Below are 22709 nucleotides of genomic sequence, written 5' to 3'. Positions count from 1 at the left end.
ATGTCCATATGGCACTTAGCTATAACTTACTTTCATATAAATTAGCAATCTATGAAATTATAAAATGTGATTGCTGCCCCAAGGAGCTGTTTTATTGCTTTTGCATCAGTTTTGCCAAGCATATTTTCAGTGTAGAAACTAGCACCTAGTGCTAATAAGTAAATAAAATTACTGGATATTAAGACATGAGTTTCACTAAAAGATATCAAGATTCTGAGAAATTATTATTCATTTTTTCTTTAATATTTCCTTTTCTCTATAAGAAAAGCTACATGGAAGTATTTTATTGATTCACTGGCCAAGTAGTAGGAAAGAAATCTCAGGCAGTAAGTACGACTATACTAAATATTAACAAATCTCTGTATACTTATAACACATTATATATTGGCGTTAGCCATGATGCTGAAGGGAAGTATTTTTTTCTGATTTACATAAATTCTTGATTTTCATCTTCTGAGATGTTGACAAAGCAGTCTTATATATAAAAAAGCAATTTATAATGTTCTAGGTGTCTTACTAGGTGTCTTCAGTGGCATCACATTGAAAGGATTTGGTAAGGATTTGGTCAAACCACTATTATAAACATATTACTATGTAAATCCTTCAAATCTAATATTAAACTAATGTTTTAATTCTACTGTAATATACCTACCTCAGGGAATTACTAAAACCAAGACCTTCTACTTCAACCACCTGGCTGGAGAAAGATCATTAATTTCTTGCCACTGTCACTGTTTTGATTTGTTGTAGACATGTTTTACCAGGAAATATTATAAACATTAATATATTTTCCAATCATGCTGTATAGTATGAATTCACTGCCTTAAATTATTTATGGAATATTAAAACATTTAAAATTGGCTGGGGGTATAGCTTAGTGCTGGGTGTGTATTTACTGCAGAAGAAGCATTGAGTTTACCCTCTAGCACCACAGAAATAAATTAATAAATAAAAATAAATTAATATTAAGGTACCAACATTACCAACTGTTTGTCAATTGAGGTTATTTAAAAAAACTCAAAACTATCATTTATTGTTCCAGTGTCCTTTCGCTTCAAACTTTCATGTGCCCCAAGACAACCGTCATGGTGTCTTCCTGCCAGAGCAAACCTATTCCTCTGATATCACTCAACTTAGTAAACGGGAGCACAGTCCACCAAACACGTCTGCCCAGGCCTACGCCTAGGAAGTTAATCCCTGACTCCTTTACTTCTTGGACACCCAGCATTCAACTGAAGAGCAAAATTTTTTGGCTCTACCTTTCCTAATTATCTTCAACCTTTGCCCACGACCTCAATCTGCTAACACCCTCATCTAAACAATCATTCTTTCTAGCTTGATTGACAGCAGTATGTTCCAAATTGGCTCCTTATGTCTGCTCTTGCTCTTAATATTTAATGTGCATTCCGTGTATCTGCAAAAGTAATCCTTTCAAATACAGATTAGATTGTTTCATCTCCCTGCTCAAAATCCTATCTATGGCTTCTTGGGCTGGGGATATAGCTCAGTGGCATAAGCACCTGCCTGGCAAGCACAAGGTCCTGAGTTCAATTCCCGATACCAAGAAAAAAAAATCCTGTCTGTGGCTTCTTATTATACTGTAATAAGCCACAGTCCCTCAGGCCTTACTGGGCTCTCAGTCGTCTGACTGTTCCACTTCTCCAACCCTGTGTAATTTTGCTCTAGCCCTCACTCTGCTTCACCAAACGTACCCCCTTCCCATGCGCAGTACAAACCAAGCACCCACTCATCCTAGGACCCAGTTGGCCTTTTTGCCCCATCTACCTGGAAACTACTTCTGATATGATCTGGGCTCAAGCTTCGTTCAGCTCTCCAAGTAACCTAATCAAAAAGGCAGTCTCTTAACATCCACTTAAAATAGCATCCATTGTCACTCTAATCTAGTGGTTCTTAACTGACTGCACTCTAGACCCAGAATAGGTATTTAAAAATCCAGATGCTGAAGCAGTTCTCCGGCCCAACTAAAACAGTATCCTTCCAGGTAAGGCCAAAGGTTTTCCAAATCTCCTGGGAATTTGCAATGTTGACCTAAGGCAGGGCCCCACAATTTAAGCTTCTGACCCTGATCCACGTCTCTCCATAGCACTTCTTACCACTGACATGACAGTACTTATTTGTTTCTTTGTCCTCTAGAGTTTGTTCTGTGTGCTTTTTTCACAGCTAACTGCTTAGGCCCTAGAACAGTTACTTACAAATTGTAAGGGATTTTTAAATAATTTCATAAGAGGAAAAGAATTCTTCCCCAAAAATAGAAAGTACATGATCTCAGAAAAAAAGACAGTCTTTTCTTTCTTTGTTATTTTTTTTTTTTCCTTTTGATATGATCTCCCTATGCAGTTCAGACTGGCCTTGAGCTCACTTTGTAGCTCAGGCTGATCTCAAACATAACGATCCTCCTGCCTCAGCCTCCCAAATGCTAGGATTACAGGTGTGCCCAACCACGCCCAGCAAGACTGTACTTCCTAAGAAAGGAAAATTGAAAGCTATATATTGTTCTTTTCTTTTAAACTGTGATTATAGAAAATAAAAATATTGCAGGTTGTATGATCATTTCCCTCTAGTAAATGTTGGTAAATTAGGAGACTATATTCAGCACTGGAAGGGAAATGGAACTCAAATGTACAGCTTGTTCAGGAATTTGATTTTTAATGTCATACCCAAAATGGAAGCGATACTTAACTGCTGTTTTGTTAAACTTGAGATAGTCTCCCAAGGTACAAACATATAGCTAGCAGAGGCCAGGAGGTCCAACTCCATCACACCCTCATGTTAAAAAATATCAATTTATTCACAAATTTTTCAAAGTTCTCAACCTATGACAAAAGTTATTTTCACGTGGAACATAACTGTCAAAAACGGAAGTCTTAAGGGTTGACTTAGTTCCAATGATATAATCAGACCAATCCACTTCAGAATGTTCCTTATTGGTTAGTTAACAAGTTTGTGTCAAGGATAAATTGTTACCAGCTCTCAGAGGTGACCTGATAAGTATAAGAAATAGCCTATGCTTGTTAAATGCTAAACTATATATAGAATTGTCTTATAAAGATCCAAGAGAGAGGAAAAAAATGCATGTTTATTTTTGTTTTAAAGTTTACTTCATTTCACACCAATGGTTCATTTATTATGACTGTTTGCCTTACTAGGATTTAGTACAAAATGTTTATATATAAATGGGTATATATTAAAAATTTGGGTAACGATTATAAAATATTTTTGACAAGTATGGAAAATAGTAGTTAATGTTTCCCATCTGCTATATAGAATGTCACCAAAAGAACCTCTGGCCCCACAGAATAAGGGAACACCTAAGCAAGAACATGACAGAAATATAAATGTCTACTGAGTTAATTTGGATCACTTATTTATACACTTTTGTAAATGCTACCATATGTTGTTTAAACTGCACATTATCAAAACTACTGCCTGAATGTTGTCATTTCCAGATCTTCACTCTGGAAAGTTTTAAAAAATGTAATTATTTTAATTTATTTGTGTAAAATGTCTTGTCACTGGAAAAAGTGAAATGACTGCTTCACTTAGTGGAATACTTTTAAATATCTAATTTCTAAAATTAACTACAGAGTCTTGAAATCTCTTTTATTAGCTTTCATGGTTCTGTTGCAATGTATTTTGTTTAGAATACAAGTTCTCTAAAGAGTGAAATTGAAGAAATGTGTTTAATGAAATCAAATTTATTTATTTATTTATTTATTTATTTATTTATTTATTTATTTTGGCTTTTTTAGACAGGGTCTCTCTATGCAGTTCAGGCTGGCCTTCTGCTCACTTTGTAGACCAAAAAGGTCTTGAACTCACAACAATCCTCCTGCCTCAGCCTCCTGAGTACTGGGATTACAGGTGTGCACCACCACGCCTGGCAACACTGAAAATTTAAAGAAGAAAAAAGCAGGATTCACATTACATAGCGCTCCCATTTGCAGCACAGGTAGAACAGGTGTCAAAGAAAGTGTAACTCTTCCCTTGCCAAACCATGAAGTCAAGGATGGGCAAGAGGGTGCGTGCACTGCTGAAAATAGGCAAAGTATCTGCGCAGGAGGATATTTGTCTGAGGAGCAAATGTTTGGCAGATATATACATCCCAAAGCTGCTTTAAAATCTTTAGTTTTCTTTTTTTGGTGTTGGAAATTGAACTCAGGACCTTGCATTTGCCAGGCAGGTGCTGTGCCACTGAGCTATATCCCCAGCCCATTAAAAAATCTTTAAAAGGACTTTACTTCTTGTCCGCTGTTTCTCCTCTCTTCTTTCTTCCCTTCCTGCTCTAGCATTGCTAATTTTTGTCCTACACGCACGCAGGCATATGAACATAGGGTTTTGATGCTCCTCTGCCTGCTGACCCCACTATTTTCATGTTCCCAACAGGTTTTTTTTTTCCCCCAATCCCTCAGCTGCTGCCGTTGCTCAGGAGGTCAGATCTGCCACTGATGGTAATACCAGCACCACTCTGCCCACCTCTGCCAAGAAGAGAAAGTTAAAGACAGCAGCAGCAGCAGCAGCAACAGTAGTAATGAGAGAGAAGATTAATTCCACCTCTTCCACCTCTTCCACTCCTCCTTTACAACCCAGGGATTTGACTTTCCCTTCAACCTCAACCTTCTGCCTGGGGATTCCTGTGGCTGCTTCCAGCCACGTACCAATACAGAAGAAGCTGCGTTTTGAAGACACCCTGGAGTTTGTAGGGTTTGATGTGAAGATGGCTGAGGAATCCTCCTCCTCCTCCTCATCATCATCACTGACTGCTGCAACATCTCAGCAGCAGCAACTTAAAAATAAGAGTATATTAATCTCTTCTGTGGCTTTGATACATCATGCAAACGGCCTAGCCAAATCTTCTACCACCACCTCTAGCTTTGCTAACAGCAAGCCTGGCTCCACTAAGATGTTAGTGATCAAGAACTTTAAAGATAAGCCTAAGTTACCAGAAAATTACACAAATGAAACATGCAGAAATTGAAAGAAGCAGTGGAAGCTATTCAGACTAGTACTTCAATTAAGTACAGTTTAGAAGAGCTCTACAAGGCTGTAGAAAATCTCTGTTTTTACAAGATTTCTGCAAACTTATACAAACACCTGAGACAGATTTGTGATCACATCAAAACACAAATTCACCAATTCAGAGAGGGTTCACTGGACAGTGTTCTTTTTCTAAAGAAGATCGATAGATCCTGGCAAAACCACTGTAGGCAAACGATCATGATCAGGAGCATTTTTTTGTTTCTGGATAGAACTTACGCTCTTCAGAATTCAATGCTACCCTCCATTTGGGACATGGGACTGGAGTTATTTATGGCACATATTATAAGTGATCAGAAAGTCCAGAATAAGACAATTGATGGCATTCTTCTCTTGACTGAGAGGGAAAGGAATGGTGAAGCAATTGATAGAAGTTTACTCTGAAGTCTTTTAAGCATGCTTTCTGATTTGCAAATTTATCAAGATTCTTTTGAACAATGGTTTTTGGAAGAAGCTAACCAGCTCTTCTGCAACTGAAGGCCAAAAGTTAATGCAAGAAAGAGAGGTTCCTGAATATCTTCATCATATTAACAAACGTCTAGAAGAGGAAACAGACAGACTTATTACTTACTTAGATCAGACTACCCAGAAATCATTAATTGCTACTGTATAAAAACAGCTTCTAGGTGAACATTTAACAGCAATTCTTCAAAAAGGTTTAAATAACCTCCTTGCTGAGAACTGAATTGGAGATTTATCCCTCTTGTATCAGCTCTTCAGCAGAGTTCAAGGTGGAGTTCAGGTTCTCTTGCAGCAGTGGATTGAATACATAAAGACATTTGGGAGCACTGTTGTTGTTAATCCTGAAAAAGATAAAACTATGGTTCAAGAATTGCTGGATTTTAAAGATAAAGTTGACCATATAATTGATATCTGTTTTCTGAAAAATGAGAAATTTATCACTCCTGTGAAAGAAGCATTTGAAGCATTCATTAACAAAAGACCAAATAAACCTACAGAACTTACAGCTAAGTATGTATATTCAAAACTTTGTGCAGGCAACAAAGAAGGAACAGATGAAGAACTTGGGAAAATGTTGGATAAAATTATGATAATATTTAGGTTTATCTGTGGCAAGGATGTTTTTGAGGCCTTCTATAAGAAAGATTTAGCCAAGCGCCTGTTAGTTGGGAAGAGTGCATCTGTAGATGCTGAAAAATCAATGCTGTCCAAACTTAAACATGAATGTGGAGCTGCTTTCACCAGCAAACTTGAAGGACTGTTTAAAGACATGGAACTTTCTAAAGACATGATTCAGTTCAAACAGGATATGCAGAATCAGAATGTACTTGGGAATATTGAATCAACTGTGAATATCCTGACAATGGGTTATTGGCCAACATATGTGCCTATGGAAGTTCATCTGCCACCCAAGATGGTAAAACTTCAGGAAATTTTCAAAACATTTTATCTAGGCAAACATAGTGGCAGGAAACTTCAGTGGCAGTCAACCCTAGGACACTGTGTACTAAAAGCAGAATTTAAAGAGGGTGAAAAAGAACTCCAGGTCTCTCTTTTTCAAACACTGGTGCTGCTAATGTTTAATGAGGGACAGGAGTTCAGTTTAGAAGAGATCAAGCAAGCTACTGGAATAGAGGATGGAGAGTTAAGGAGGACATTGCAGTCATTAGCCTGTGGCAAAGCTAGAGTTCTGGCAAAAAATCCTAAGGGCAAAGATACTGAAGATGGTGACAAGTTCATTTGTAACAGTGATTTCATACACAAACTCTTCAGGACAAAGATCAATCAAATCCAGATGAAAGAAACAGTTGAAGAACAAGCAAGAACTACAGAGAGAGTATTTCAAGATAGACAATACCAAATTGATGCTGCAATTGTTCGAATTATGAAGATGAGAAAGACACTTAGCCACAATCTCCTTGTTTCAGAAGTATATAGCCAGTTAAAATTTCCAGTAATGCCTGCTGATATTAAGAAGAGAATAGAATCTTTAATTAACTGGGACTTTGAGATTAAGAAGAGAGATAAAGAAAATCCAAACCAGGACAATTACATTGCATAAAATGTTGGCCTTGAGGCATTTGGTATCATATGCGGTAGCCAGTGGATAAACTAACCTGTTCATTCTATATTATTTGACTGCTTTTTTTTTTTTTACTACCGATGACCAAATGAAGCTGTAAAATGGATATAGTTGAGTGGACTTTTTCTCAGTGGTTAACAAGCCCATTTTAAAGAGGAATACTTACCCTTAAGAAGAATGTTGTCAAACTCTTTACATGTTATTTAGAATGATGTGCAGAAACTCTTAAGAAAGTACTGGTCTTCATGATTCCACTTTGGAACTGGGGAGGAGGTCCTTGTGATTTAAATGGGGGTTCTTGTACACCATTACTTATGAAGTAGAAAGCTTATTTGCTTAAAATGTCATTTGAAGATACTTAAAACTGCATACAAACTTTATTTACTGCACAGAGTGGATGTATTTATCAAATAGAAAAGCCTCCCTGGACTCGGTTGTTTACCTGTTTTGTGATTTCCCTTTGGAAGAAAAAAAGAGTTGTCATAGCTATTGATATTTTCCTAGGCAGTGTTCTCTTACACTAAAGAGAATGTTTTTTAAACAAAATTACTTGCAAACAAGTTTTTAATTAGGGTAACAGTTGCTATATAATATATATTCACATCCTAAAATTTTCCATTTGTGAATATAGGATGTGCATGTATTAGCCCCAAGTTTACTGTGCAGACTAACAGGTACTTATAAAACTAGCTAAAATAGAAAAATCAACAATCATTTGTACTATAGAAGATCCAACTCTTCATGTTAAAAATTAATATAATGTGATAATTGCAAGAGACCAAAATGAATATGTTTTTAAAATTATTATAGGAAGAAAAATTCATCTCCTGGTTTTCGATATGCTTTAGATTTTAAGTGTTGTTTGGACAGTTATGGCTTTAATTTGGACCAATAGTAAATTATTAACATTCCAGTTTTCTCTATCAAAGTTTTCTTTTGCAAATATCCCAAATCTTCTTTGTCGATAAATGAGCCCTTACTATCATTCTTGTTCTAATTCTCTAAAGCCCGAGGTATAAAGGTCTTCCTTCATTTTCTCCACATACCCCCTTTTGGGGAATTTCACGTTTTGTATTTCTTTCAAAATTGGTTGAAGTTAGGAGCTCTTGTAGCCACTGGACATCTACTTTTCAGGGAAATGTTCTAAGATTGTTCATGCATAGAGAATTTCAAAAGTATTATTCTTCAAATCGATAATGTGAGCTGAAGGCTTCTCTAGGAGTGGGTTTTTCTTTTGCCTCCTTGTTTGTTATTCCTTGAAAGAATTTGATCCTATAGGAGATGCAGAAATTTTTTGGTTTGTTTTTTTAAAAATTGAACTTCTTTAATGCTTCTTGTAACCTCATTTTTCCTTGCCTATTTGGAGCCATTAAGAAGAATGAATACCTTGGTCCTGATCTTCAACTGAGGAGACTTGGGACTCTCCTTTCCCCTATTGATTATTTTCTTGAGTTCTCAAAGGTCTATGGCCTGCCCTCCCTCCTGCCCTCCCTTCTTTTCTGTTACCTGCTTCTTTCTAATTGCATTAATTTGAACACTGATGTCTAACTATATATATATATATACATATAGTATTTAAAACTCCCTTCTAATTCCTCCTGAGCATTTATTGCCTATAATTTCTCGGCTTTTCCTTGGTTTCCATACAGGCACTCATGTGGCAACGAAATGCAGCTCCTTGCCGTCTCTCTGAACGGGGCCGTCTGCATCAGTGTTCTAACTCTTCCCTGATGGTCTCTGAGATGTGCAGACTGTTTAACCAGCCTCAGTAGTTACTCTTAAGCAATTTTTAGGTGGAGTTTGTTCTTCTAGGAAGAATCTCTTGATGTCACCTTCCTTATCTTCAAAGCAGGCCCATTCCCTTGGGGTTTTAAATTCTTTATGAATTTGATACCATTTCAGCTGAAAAATTAGCAAGATTATTAAAGAAGGGGAGCTGTTTAAGAACCTGAAGAGTACTTGCAAACTACACTGGATAATTGTGACTTTCAGTTCTGTATCAATTGAATTTTTGTTCTCCTTGTGTATGTGGTGGTTCTATTTTTCTTCAGTAAAACTTTTATTTAAAAAAAATCTTTAAAAGTATAAAATTGTGACTTCCTACACAGCCTTTGTTAAATAGGAAAAGTGATATCCATTATAGAGAATCTAGCCTGCTGATAACATCTCATAGTCAAGTAACAAATCAGTATTATGATTTCTTCCAAAACAAAATTAGAAGTAATTTTGTTTTGTTTTGATTTGCTTTGCTTGTCTTTTTGAGACAGGGTCTCACTATGTAGTCTAGGCTGGCCTTGAACTCACTTTGTAGCCCAGGCTGGCCTTGAATTCACCGTGTTCCTCCTGCCTCAACCCATCTCAACCAAGTGCTGAGATTACAGGCATGCGCCACCATGCCTGGCCCAAAACTGAATTAGAGAAAAATTTTAAAGTATTTGCAATAAGCTTTCCGTGCGTATACAATATAACTAGAGTAACATAAAGTTGATGGTGTTTTGTTAATGCTATATATGCCAGAATCTCTGAGAAATTGTTCCTTCTTTTATTTTCTAAGGGAAAAGAACAAATGGCTCCTTTCAGTGTGAAAACCTCCTACAAGATGCACAGCACCCAGTCAAGGTCTTACAATTTGTTCTTGTTTAGCTTCTATGTGTGAATTCAATAACTGCATATTATAACAGATTTAAACTCTTCATGCGTGTGCCAGTAACATAGCACCATCACTTTAAATCTCTGATGAAAAGCATTCAATGTGTGTGTTTTATGGTTGGGAATAGCAGATACTGAGATTCAACTTCAAATTCCTTGAATCCTCAGTACCCACATCACTGAATGGCACGCAGAGGGTAGGAATTGTTGGTGCAGAACAAAAGCAATCTAAGGAAAGCTGAAGGCTAGCCACATAAGTCTATTGCCTCTTATCAGCATAAAAAGACGCCATAAGAAAGAAACATAATGAGCTTGCATTTTAGCAATCAGGATTTCTTTTCTCCTTTGTGCAGCAAGTTGGCATACATCATTAGTATAACAGAGGAAAATGGCTTTCAATCGTATAATATGAGCCCTCATTGATTTTTGTGTTAAATAGAGTTAATGCTCATCCTAAGAGTTAACAAATATAAGAATTCCATCTTTTAGCAGTTCATTTTCTTTTCTTTTCTTTTCTTTTTCTGGTACCGGGAATCAAACTCATGACCTTGCGCTTGCCAGGCAGGCACTGTGCCACTGAGCTAAATCCCCAGCCCTTCCATCTTTTAGAATACAGGAAACAAAACAAAGAATATGTATTCTTGTTATATTACCAGTGTACAACTTAAGTGCTTAAATTTAGGCGTGTCAATACACTGTAGTATATTGAGGGATATTCATAAGGGATCCAGTAATTCTTGAGCTGCTTGCCTAAGTGTGCTTTAATCTTAACAATAGCTGATGGAAAAAAGAAAGGAGCACTAGCAGGCCACACAAAAATGCTTTGCTCAAACTGTATTTAAACGTTTGGTTCTAAGTATACATCTAACATTTGTTTAGGACCAATATAAAAATAAAAGTACACATATTTAGGCGCCGCCTGAGACATCATTGGTGACCTTGTTCTGGATACCTATTGCAGATGTCCAGAAACATTCTTAGAAGAACTAAAATGATACTTAAGGACAACATAAAAATTTTATTTGTCATTATTGTACTGTTAGCCCCAACAGTACCAAGGTCACAGATTTTAGGATTCAAGTCAAAAGAAGCAACTAGAAAGTCAAATAAATTACTATCATAGTGAACAGAGAAATATCAGATACGAGTCTTAGTCTAAAACCAAAAATGAGGAGAGAGAGAGAGGGAGGGGAAGGGAAGGAGAGAATCTACAAACAAGTATGAATGAAAAAAATATACAGACCATCGATACGAATCTGGAGATTGTTAGATCTTGGCTAACTATCTACTTTGACACCTAAAAAAAAACTGGGTGTTGGCCCACACCTGCAGGAGAATTACTGGGAATTCAAGGCTGCCTGGGCTAACCTGAACTACATAGGCAGACTTTATCTCCAAACAACAAACAAACAAACAAAGCAAAAAAATAAAAAATGAAACAAAACAAAAACAAGGTTCCTAAAAAAAGTAGCTAAAGAATAATATTTATCCTTACTGTAGAAACAGATGTTGAATTAGCGGCCACCTGACCTAAGGAAACACTTTCACTCATCTTGTTATAAGAGTTTAAGCCCAGTAGCCAAGTGTGGCAGGGAACACTTGTAAATCCCAGCACTCTGGTGGACGAGGCAGGAGGATCAGAAGTTTGGTCTCAGTCTGAGCAATTTAGCAATTTAGCAAGACCCTTCCTCAAAATTAAATAATCAAATCAAATCAAATATCAGGGGTATAGCTCAGTGTGAAGGCTCCAATACTGAAGAAAAGTTCAAGTGTAATAGATGTGTAATCTTAAAATATAGTTTCTATTATCAGTGGAAACCACAGCAAATGTCCTAAGCAGTCTCATAACTCCCTCACTCGTACCAGGGAAGCGTTATGCCTCTGTGCTAGATCTCTAGCCCAGTAATTTGGCATTTTTGATCACCTCTCTAGAAATTGTATTTCTCCTAATTAAGTGTCCTTCTAAAAGTGTGTAAACACAAACATACACCTCATTTCCTAAGCCCTTTTTTTCTGCCCCTGATCCCATAAATTTTGAGTCATTTCCTTAAAGCTTCCTTTTTTTATGTTTTCTGTAATAAGCCAACACATACCCTTTCCTTTAAATTTCCTTTTAGAAGATTTAATGGCATTAAGTATAAAATTCTGTTAGATTTCATGCACAGAAAGAGGATAAGGTACTACAAAATTTTTAAGTATGTATATTTCTTGCCAATTAGTGGTTTATAATAAGATAAAACATAATATAATAATTCTTTAGGTAAAGAATGAGTATAATTCACGAATTTCAATGCTATTGGATTCAATAATATCTTTAGCTTTTCTAATGAATTAATCCTCTCTATACAACAGGAAGAATGATAAATTTTCCATAAAGTGAGAATGTTGAAACTAGCTGTTTCTAATGTATTTTACATGTCTTTTTTTTTTTCTTTTTGGTCTTTTTGAAACAGGGTCTTGCTATGCAGTTCAGGTTGGACTTGAGCTCACTTTGCAGCCTAAACTGGTCTCGAACTCACACCAATCCTCTTGCCTCAGCCTCTCAAATTCTGGGATTACAAGCGTGCACCACTACGCCTAGCTTTTTTCTGTGTTTTTCCTATTGAAATGCAATTAAATTACATTCTAATTGGGGTTAATTTCAGGTGTCCTGGAGACTAGAGAAATCATCTTTGAGGACTCTGTCTTTATGAATAGATTAACACCCCTCTTAGCCAAGCATGGGTTCCTTATAAAAGGATGGTTTGAGCTCCCTTTCCCTCTCTCTGTCTCCTTCTTCCATGGGCTGATACCCCATTAGGGTCCTCAGCAAGCCGTAGCTCTTGATCTGGATCTTGATCTCGGACATCCCAGCCTCTAGTACAAGAGCCACTAACTGTGCTGTTGTAGGGTTCTGTTAGAGCAGCACAGGAAGGGTCCACACAGGATCGGTCTCTAAGTGCTGACACCAGCCTCCCAGAGCTGTCACCAAACTCCTCAGGTTTTAGTACTCAGTGCTTCCCAAACCACCTGCACTTCAGACACCAGCAAAGTGAGATTCCTTGGCACTGTAATTTCTGAAAAACTGGCTGCAGACTCAGGGTTCTCGTAATCCCCTCAGCTTCAGTAATGAGTAGAATGGTGCAAATAACTCAGGAAACTGTCATACTTAAAATCACAATTTTAGGATAAAGAATATTATGTCTGTAAACAAAAAATAACTGTTTACTCATCATTGACATTTGCAAAGAAACAAAAGTAAATATCAGCAATAAAACCAATTCAGGGAGGAAGGCAAGAAAAGTGGAGATGAGCACATCAACTGAAAAAATGCATTGCTAAACTCAATGAAGAATTAAATGTGGGGGGAAATGCAATAATTTTCATAGATGTGTTTAAAAATCAAACTGGGAACAAACTTTAGATAACAATAACATGAAAGTGGATACAGTGCTTCAGCAAGAAACAATAAAATTTTGTGTTCCTTTTGTAGGAGAAGAGTTACTAATTAACTTTAGAATTTACTAGGGAAATATGAAGTTGAATATATATATAACTTCTCAATGCAAATTATGGGAATAATGACAACTATACTAATCCATCAAAAGAAGCAAAGATAACAATAGAATAAGCAAGTGAGGATAAAAGATGATACATAAAAAATACAGTAAGATGTCAGAAATAAACTAGAAACCAAATTATACAAAAATCTCAAATGGGTTAAAATGCATTTTAAGAGTTAAACCTTCAGATAATTTTTTTTTAAAGAAATCCTGTTGTCGGGCCTGGTGGCACACGCCTGTAATCCCAGCACTCGGGAGGCTGAGGCAGGAGGATCGCTGCAAGTTCAAGACCAGCCTGGGCTACAAAGTGAGTTCAAGGCCAGCCTGAACTGCATTAGGAGACCCTATCTCAAAGGCACAAAACAACGGCCTGGGATATAGCTCAGTGGCATAAGTGCCTGTCTGGCAAGTGCAAAGTCCTGAGTTTTATTCCCAGTACCAAGAAACACAAATAAACAAACAAAAAAAAAGTAAAGAAATCCTGTTATATGTTGTGTATAAGAGAAATACCTAAAACAAAACAATTCTGAAAGGCTAAAAATAAAAGTATGGAAATAACATACGAAAAATTATAATGTATATTGACATTTTAAGGGTCAAGAATATAAAGGAGTAAAGAGAGATATTTGATATTGATAAAATGAATAATCTAAAGGAGATCACCAATGAAATAGCTGGAAATGTAGAAGAGAAATAGAATACAAGGTTAAATCGACAAGCTCACAATTATGGTGAGGGATTTTAGAGCTCTCTCTTTTCTCAGAAGTTTATAGGAAAATCAGATAAGATTACTGAGATATAGAAATGTGCAACACATTTATGGTGAAAAAACATACCTTCAAAGGAAAAAAAACCCATACCTTCAAAGGAATAAGTATGACTTCCAAAACATATAGATTTACAAAAGAAACCCCATACATTAGACCAGAAAGACATATCAATAAATTCTAGAGAATTGACATTACATGTACTACTCTCTGATAAGAGTATAATAAAAGCATAAATAGACATAAAATATAGCCAAGAAAGTTCAACAGTTATAAATCATTCCACTCTAAGATAATACATGGATTGAAAAGAAATTGCTAAATTTTTTAAACTAATGTATATCATCAGAACACTATATACCCCAAACCAGTAGAAATTAGTCTAATATTTACGTGAAAATGTAAACTTTTAAATAAATTGATTATAAAAATGAGCAAGCAATCACCTAAGAAGGCAGAACAAGAACAGAGAAAGTTGCAGGGAGGAAATAAAAGCAAAGGTAGAACTTAAGGAGAAAGATCAAAGAATTTTACAGTAGAATGAAACTACAGAATCAAATCCCAGTTCTCTTCAAAAAGTGGTAAATAGAAAAAGCTTTAAAAGCCTGAAAAGGAGAAAAAGTAGAGACAAATTAATACTAAGAATGGAAACAGGGTCATAAAGTACAAATACAGAACAGATTTTTTAATCTTAAAAAATGCCACAAAAATACAGCTATTAGTTTAAAAACAAATGACATAAACATGTTTTTAGTAATATATCAATTACCAAAATTGGCTAAAGAAGAAAATTTTCTTAAAAATTGACTTGTATCTTTAGAATTTCTATTCCTTAAGGTCATAAGAAACAGACACTTTATTTATTTATTTGTTTATTTATTTATTTATTTATTTATTTTTGGTACTGGGATCAGACTCAGAACCTTGCACTTGCCAGGCAGGCACTTGTGTCACTGAGCTACATCCCCAGCTCACTTTGTAGCCCACGCTGATCTCCACTGAGCTACATCCCTGGCTCACTTTGTAGCCCACGCTGATCTCCACTGAGCTACATCCCTGGCTCACTTTGTAGCCCAGGCTGATCTTGAACTCGCAATGATCCTCCTGCCTCAGACTCCCGAGTGCTGGGATTATAGGCGTGCGCCACCACGCCCAGCAGACAAATCTCTTAAAGGAAGAGATTTAGCAGTCTCTCAAGTAGCAGATTATCCTCATTTTATAAATCTCCTGCAGATGCACGCCTGTAATCCCAGCAGGTAGGAAGCTGAGGCAGGAGGGTCCTTGCAAGTTCCAAGCCAGCCTGGGCTACAAAGTGAATTCAAGGCCAACCTGAACTGCATAGTGAGACCTTGTCTCAAAAAGACAAGAAAAAAGAAAATCTCCTGCAGAATATATAAAAAGAGAAAGATACCTTAATTTTTCCTCAAACTAGTATAACATTGTTACACAAAACTGATAGACCAGTCTCACCTATAAGCACAGACACAGAAATGTTATCTAAACTACTAATTGAATTCACAATATATTGTCACATTTAGCATTTCTGTAACATTTTTTTCAAGATTAGAAAACATAATAGTATTTGCGACATACACAGGTTAAAGGAGAGAATCCATGGGTTCTTCCTAACATGTTCACACATGATTTGAAAAATTTAACTTATTCATGATTAAAAGAAAGAAAGAAAAATGATGTAACAAATTTTCCTTATCTTGAAAAAGGAATACAATCACAAAGAAAACCTTATGTAGTGGTGAAATTTTTCAAGTAATAATAAGTATGTTGTCCTTACCAAATATCGTATGTCCTAAATAATTTCGCATTTGGAGCAATTCAGTCTTCCTAAGAAGCCTATGAGCTAGGTATGGTCATTTCCCATTTCATTCTTCAGAGCGGAAGAGAGGTTAGTTAACTTGCCCGAGTCGCAGGCAGTGTAAGAAGAAGGTCTGAGATGAGGGCCCTGACCCTGTGATCTTGAGCCAATACTCTTCGCCAGGATGCCTTCGTACCCTGCAGCATGTTCAGCATCTTTCCCTGACCCGCGCTGCATGTGACACACTTCTCTCTAGGATTCTGCTACCTGGAAACATCGCTCTGGTTTCCTTTGCAGGGTGTCTTTAGATTCTTCTTTCACTCTCTGTGATCTAAATGAAACTTAAATTATCCTTCACTTCCTTATCATCATGGCACAACAAGTTGTCTGGTCTAGTTAATTATCTTTTCTTTTTCATGTGTTGAGTTGTTTTTTTGTTTGTTTGTTTGTTTTTTGTCTTTTTAATACAGGGTCTCGCTATGCAGTTCAAGCTGGCCTTGACCTCACTTTGTAGCCCAGGCTGGCCTCGAACTCACAACGATCCTCCTGCCTCAGCCTCCCGAGTGCTGGGATTACAGGCATGCACCACCACGCCCTGCTCAACGCCTTTATTCTGACCCAATGTTCCCTAACAGTCAAGTGTCCGTTAAGAACCCAGTGTTTCTATCAGTCACAGTCCTTGCCTCCAAGGAGCTCGTGGTTGAGTGTAAAAAGCTGACCCCATCCTGGAAAGGGTTCTACCCTGAAGAGCACAGAAAGGCCCAAAGGGGTGGCTCAAGCAGAAAGAAAGAGCTCTGAGACAAGCTTCACTAGAAGCGCATCATTCCTGGGCCGGGTTACTGCTGTACCAGGAGCAGGGTCTGCAGCCCTGACTGCCCAACTGAAACATAGAGGAGGAGCCCAAGAACATTTGGCCTGTTTTTATTTGCCAGAGATTTTTGAAAAACTAAATTTCCCTTACAGAGTCATACAGAAAAACTGACAGTAAAGTCGTTAACGAAACTCTTTTGAATTGACATTCTAAAGTCACACAAACACTGCTAATCTACATATCTGAATATCTGGTAATCTGAATAAAATTAAATAATCTAGAATGGATCATCTAAAGCCAGCAGACCAGAGAAAACCAAACCTTACACATACATGTTTTCCTTCAGAAACTAGACTTTAGTGACTCATTTGTGAGTAATAGTAGATGTTGAATGGTTGTATTTTGAGGAGAAAAAAAAACCCCTGCTGATGTCAAACTAAACAAATACCACAAATATGGGAGTGAGAAGCCCAGGGTTTAGACGTTTCAACTCTAGCACCTCTGAACCCCTCACTGACATTTCAGCTTACATGTTTAGGAAAGTAGCAGAACATTCGCTCTGTAGTGTAGCTAGGGCTCAACAAGTGGAGTTCCCATTCAGGTCTTCATGTACAGACTCTAAATGTAATACTAAGGCTTTCCCTCCAACTGGGAAGATACAAAAATCAAAAAGAAAGGGAATCCTCCCACTATCTTACTGCACACAGCCCTTAAAATAAAATACCGGTGCCATCTTGTGGCTATTTTAATAAGGCCACTCAAGCTATGGCAAATTCTGCAAATCTCTTTCTTTTTAAAATATTATTAAAGATACTTTCACTCTGATTGAAAACAAAAATAATGATACGTTTCCTAGATCCTTAAACTTATTGCTCTTAAAATCTGGTGATTTCATGAAAATACTACATCATGAACACATAGTTTGTATTACACTCTTGATATTAAGTGATTGGCAACCATGAGAAAGTGCCAAGCACAGCATCGGGAAGTTGCGCTCTGACTTTCCCTCGCCTTCCACGTGCTCCCAGGTGCCGTTGGACTGAGACCAGACCCAGCTGTTGGGGGCAGCAGCCCAGGTGTGAGGGAGAGGAGCCCGCACTGCCTATGTGGCCATCAGTGCCTGGTGCAGGGGACGGCTCAGGGGCCACATCCAGGCCTCCAAGTTTCTGACCATCCCAGGGCTCTGCACAATGGTGGGGCCGCGGCTGCAGACAGAACCAAATTTTCAGAGAAAAATGGTGGGAACCTTGACTGAACAATATAGGAAAGAATTGGAATGCATGAAACAGATACAAAGAGATATCCAGGAAATTAAAAATTCCATTGACAAAAATGCTTGAATGAAACTAAAGGTAGGCTTTCAGACATTGAAGACAACATTGCAGCTAGTGATCATGAAAGGAACAATCTCTGAAAAATAACAAGGAACCAGGAAGTAACAATTCAACAGCTGCAAAATGAAGCAAAGACACATAATGTAAGACTGATAGTGGTGACTTCTCATACCAGGGAAAACAGAATGAGTGCTAATAAAAAAATCTTATGCTGCACCTCAAACTTCTAGAAAAAGAAGACAAAAGCAAGCCAAAAGCCCAAAGAAGGGAGGAAATTATGAAGATCCGAGCAGCAATTAACATAGTGGAGACTAAGAAAACAATTCAAAGGATTAATGAATCGAACAGTTGGTTCTTTGAAAGAATAAATAAAATGGATAAAACCCCGCCAACCTTATAAAAAAGGAAAGAAGAGACCTAAAATTCATACAGTGAAGAACGAAAAGAGTGAAATCACTACAGATCCTGTAGAAATTGACAAGATCATCAATACTTCTGTTTAAAATATTTACTCTAATAGGGTGGAAAACACAGGAGAAATGGACAGATTCCTAGAAATGTATGAATTACCAAAGCTGAATTAAGAAGATGTAAAAATCCTCAGTAACCCAATATCAGTCAATGAAATTGAAAACATAATGAAAAACTTTCTAAGAAAGAAAAGCTCAGGTCCTGATGGATTCACAGTTGAATTCTATGAGAAATTTAGAGAAGGTTTAATGCCAATACTTCTCAAATTCTTTAATGAAATTGAAAAGGAAGCAATTCTCCCTAACTCATTCCTGGAGGCAAGTGTTACATTGATACCCAAACCAGAGAAAGACCAAACCAAAAAAGAGAACTATAGGCCAGTATTCCTAATGAACATAGATGCACAAATCCTCCATAAGATACTAGCAAACTCATCAAGAAGATTATACACCATGACCAAGTGGGATTCATCTTGGGATGAAAGCAGGGATGGCTCCACATTCACAAATCAATCAGTGTAACACACCATATCACCAGAGCCAAGGACAGAAATCACAGGATCATCTTAATAGATGCAGAAAAAGATTTAACAGAGTCCAACACTCATTCATGATAAAAATCCTACAGGAAACTGGAATAGATGGTTTCACCTCAATCTGATAAAAGCCATCTGTGAGAAACACACAGCCAACATCATACTAAATGAACAAAAACTGAAAGCTTTAGTTCTGAAATTAGGAAAGAGACAAAGCTGTCCACTATCACCAGTCTTTTTCAATATAGTTTTGGAAACATTAGCCAGAGCAATTCCCAGTAAAAAAAAAAAAGAAAAAGAAAAATTGTTTAATATCCTTGGTCATTGTAGTGGTTGATTGACTTTGTCAACAATTGAGAAGTTGGGGGCTGGGGATTTAGCTCAGCGGCAAAGCGCCTGCCTGGCAAGCACAAGGTCGTGAGTTCGGTTCCCGGTACCGGAGAAAAACAAACAAACAAAAAAAAACAAACAATTGAGAAGTTTAGAAGCTTAACTAAACGTGGCTCAGTAATTCTACACCCTAGGGTGTAGAGGAGCCACCCTAGGGTGTAGAGTAGCCACCCTAGGGTGGATCATCACCTAGATGATATAAAAGGGAACGAGGAAGGACAGAGAGGTTCCATTTGTCTGAGGAGCTCCAGTCTTCACCTTCAGCTTGGACGTTGTCTCCTGGCTTCTAGTGCAGACTCTGGTTTCTGCCTTGGATCCTTCAGCCTTCTGGTGTAGACTCAGCAGCCTTCCATCGCAGACCCATAGACCTCTTCATACAGACTTGCACGAAACGCTGCAGTGAACTCCAGACCCTGGGCTGATTCCTTTGATCTCCAGCGTGCAGACGCCCTCTGCACATTTCCTCATCCAAATCTGCAGCTGCCCATTGTAAGCCAATTTTGTAATTTCTTATACATTTGTATATGTTGTGTTATATCTGTTTTGCCAGTAAAACCCTGACTGATACAGCTTTTGGTACCGGGAGTGGCTCTAGAGAAACAGACTATAATGATAGCATTCTTTAATGGTTCCTGGAGTTGGCTCTGCAATTTGATGAGACCGAAAGACACCATGGTCTCTCTCGATTCTGTGGAGAGTACTGATAATCCTTGGCAGAAACTGTTTAAACTAATATGCCGTGTAGATCTATTTGATTATCCTAATTCACCACTTGTGAGATATCATAAATTTAGTGATTCCATACATGGAAATTTTTAATTTCTTTGGAAGTAGGAAATATAACAATGTTGCTGGCTGGTCTTAGCCTCACTGGACAAACTTGTGAATGAAAATTCTCATCTCCAGACACAGATAAGATATTTAAATTTCTAAGTGTGTCTTGAAAGAAAATCTCCTCTCTTTTAGCCACACCGCTGAGATTGCAGAAACCCAGACGCAGTCCCTCATAATTTGATTGGCTGAACTGCAACATAAATTTAACACTCAGCCTCAAAGGGTATCTGAGATAAAGGGGAGGGCACTGATCAGAACAGTATGGGATCCCATAAAATGGGATGGAGATGTGTGGGAGGATTCTGAGGAGGTTGAGGATGTTGAGTTCCTAGATGCTCATGAGATTATTTTGCCAGAGGAAGAGATTTCCCCACCCTCTGTGGCAGAGGCATTGCCGCCTCCCCCCACTGCGGTGTCAGTGTCTCCTAGTATGTCTGGAGAAGCTAATCCCATGTTGACCAAGCAGGATAATGCTGACACTTCTCAGGACCACCCTCACCATCCATTCATGCCTCTAGGCCCATAATCGGCTCAAATCTTATAAGACTCCTAAGGGTGAAAACTAAACATTTTAAGAGAGAACTTCATATATGCTGTGCAGATCAAGCTTGTGCTTTATCTTCATTTGAGTGTTGACTCTAAACTGAGCACAGTAGCCCAGAGGAAAAAGATTCATGCACAAGGCATGCGCATTCCAAGAAGGAACTAACCTCAGAATACCTAATTACTTTGCATCCGCAGCCAAAATCAGAAGACATTTAAAAAACACATATTTAAACAAATTCTTATTAACATACTTGCTATAATATATCATTAAGTATTTAAAATACTTCTAATGACAAAAAATGTTTTAGTGCAAAATAAGATACCTAGCATGATAAGAGACTCGAGTACGCCACATTGATTATAAACAGAACTTTGTAAAAACTGTTCCATTTAGGTAAAGAAGACCTTAGAAAATATAAATATCGCACTCTTTGAAGAACCTGCTATCGGCTGTGTGGAAAACTAGAGTCATGTCGAGTTTGAAAGTCACAGACCCGGCAATGGATCGAACGCTGCGTTCCGTGTTCGTGGGAAACATTCCATATGAGGCAACTGAGGAGCAGTTAAAGGACATTTTGTCGGAGGTTGGTTCCGTTGTCAGTTTCCGGCTCGTATATGATAAAGAGACAGGAAAGCCCAAGGGTTATGGCTTCTGCGAGTACCAAGACCAGGCAATCGCGCTTAGTGCCATGCGGAACCTCAACGGGCGTGAGGTCAGTGGGAGAGCGCTTCGGGTGGACAATGCTGCCACTGAGAAGAGTAAGGAGGAGTTAAACAACACCGGGCCTGCGGGGCCCATCACTGACTCTCCTTATGGGGATCCCATCGATCCAGAAGGTGCCCCAGAATCGATTGCCAGAGCAGTGGCCAGTCTTCCTCCAGAGCAGATTTTTGAGCTGATGAAGCAGATGAAGCGATGTGTGCAAAACAGTCACCAGGAAGCTCGAAACATGTTACTTCAAAATCCACAACTGGCATATGCGCTGGTGCAGGCACTAGTGGTCATGAGAATCATAGATCCTGAGGCTGCCGGGAAAATTCTACATCACAAGATATGTGCCACTCCACAGATCCCAGGCAAATCTCACTCTGTCTCTGGCCCTGGTCCTGTTTCTGGCCCTGGCTCTGGGCTTTGCCCAGGACCCAATATTCTGTTGAACCAACAGAATCCTCCAGCCCCTCGGCCTCAGCTTTTGGCAAAAAGATCCAGGAAAGACATTCCTCCTCTGATGCAGACTTCTATCCAGGGTAGAATTCCAGCTCCGGGGCCAGTAGCAGCTACAGTTCCTGGACCTGGACCTGGTTCCTTAACTCCTGGAGGGGCAGTGAAGCCACAAGTTGGGAGGCCAAGGGTTGGCCTGGTCCCTGGACAAGGGCAGATGGCAGATCCTAGAGCTCCTATACTTCATGGCCCCAAGTATGTTGCTGGCCTATCTCCTCAAGGCCTATTAAGAGATGCTCCAAATGACCCAAATAGAAGGATTTTGCTTTCCATTACTAGAGAAGTAGAACCCAGAGGTTACCTGGGTCCACCCCATCAGGGTCCTCCTATACACCATGCCTCTGGTCATGATAACCGTGGCCCTTCTGTGCATGATAGGAGAGGAGGTAAAGAGTCTGGAGTGATGGAAACTGAGGTTTTAGAGTCCCGAGTAATGGAACAAAGAGGAATGGAGACCCGTGCTGTGGAAACCAGAGGGATGGAATCAATAGGCATGGATGCAAGAGGATTAGAAATGCAGGGCCCAAGATGTAGTTCTAGAGGCCCTATGACTGGTGGAATCCAGGCACCTGGTCCCATTAATATAGGGGCAAGTGGCCCTCAGGGACATAGACAGGTCCCAAGCATATCAGGAGTGGGAAATCCTGGAAGTGGTATGCAGGGGGCAGGCATGCAGGGGGCAGGCATGCAGGGAGC

At 38.4% G+C, this 22709-nt stretch overlaps 1 protein-coding gene and 1 pseudogene across 1 annotated transcript in view; both read left to right on the top strand.

The window, feature by feature from the left end:
* The first annotated feature begins 4391 nt into the window (after positions 1-4391).
* Positions 4392-7843, top strand: LOC102012410 (annotated as a pseudogene).
* A 13348-nt stretch (positions 7844-21191) lies between these two features.
* Positions 21192-22709, top strand: part of LOC102025331 (cleavage stimulation factor subunit 2 tau variant-like) — a 23837-nt gene continuing 22319 nt past the window's right edge. Inside the window, exon 1 of the mRNA XM_005398315.2 lies at positions 21192-22666. Coding sequence (XP_005398372.1) covers positions 21262-22666 — 1405 coding nt within the window. The 5' untranslated portion in view covers positions 21192-21261. The remainder of the gene's footprint in view (positions 22667-22709) is intronic.

Source organism: Chinchilla lanigera, unplaced genomic scaffold, assembly GCF_000276665.1.
Source record: "Chinchilla lanigera isolate Chin_1 unplaced genomic scaffold, ChiLan1.0 scaffold00061, whole genome shotgun sequence".
In the NCBI taxonomy this organism is placed as follows: domain Eukaryota; kingdom Metazoa; phylum Chordata; class Mammalia; order Rodentia; family Chinchillidae; genus Chinchilla; species Chinchilla lanigera.
Note: the sequence above shows the minus strand (reverse complement) of the source record. Positions and strands in the feature narration are given on the sequence as shown.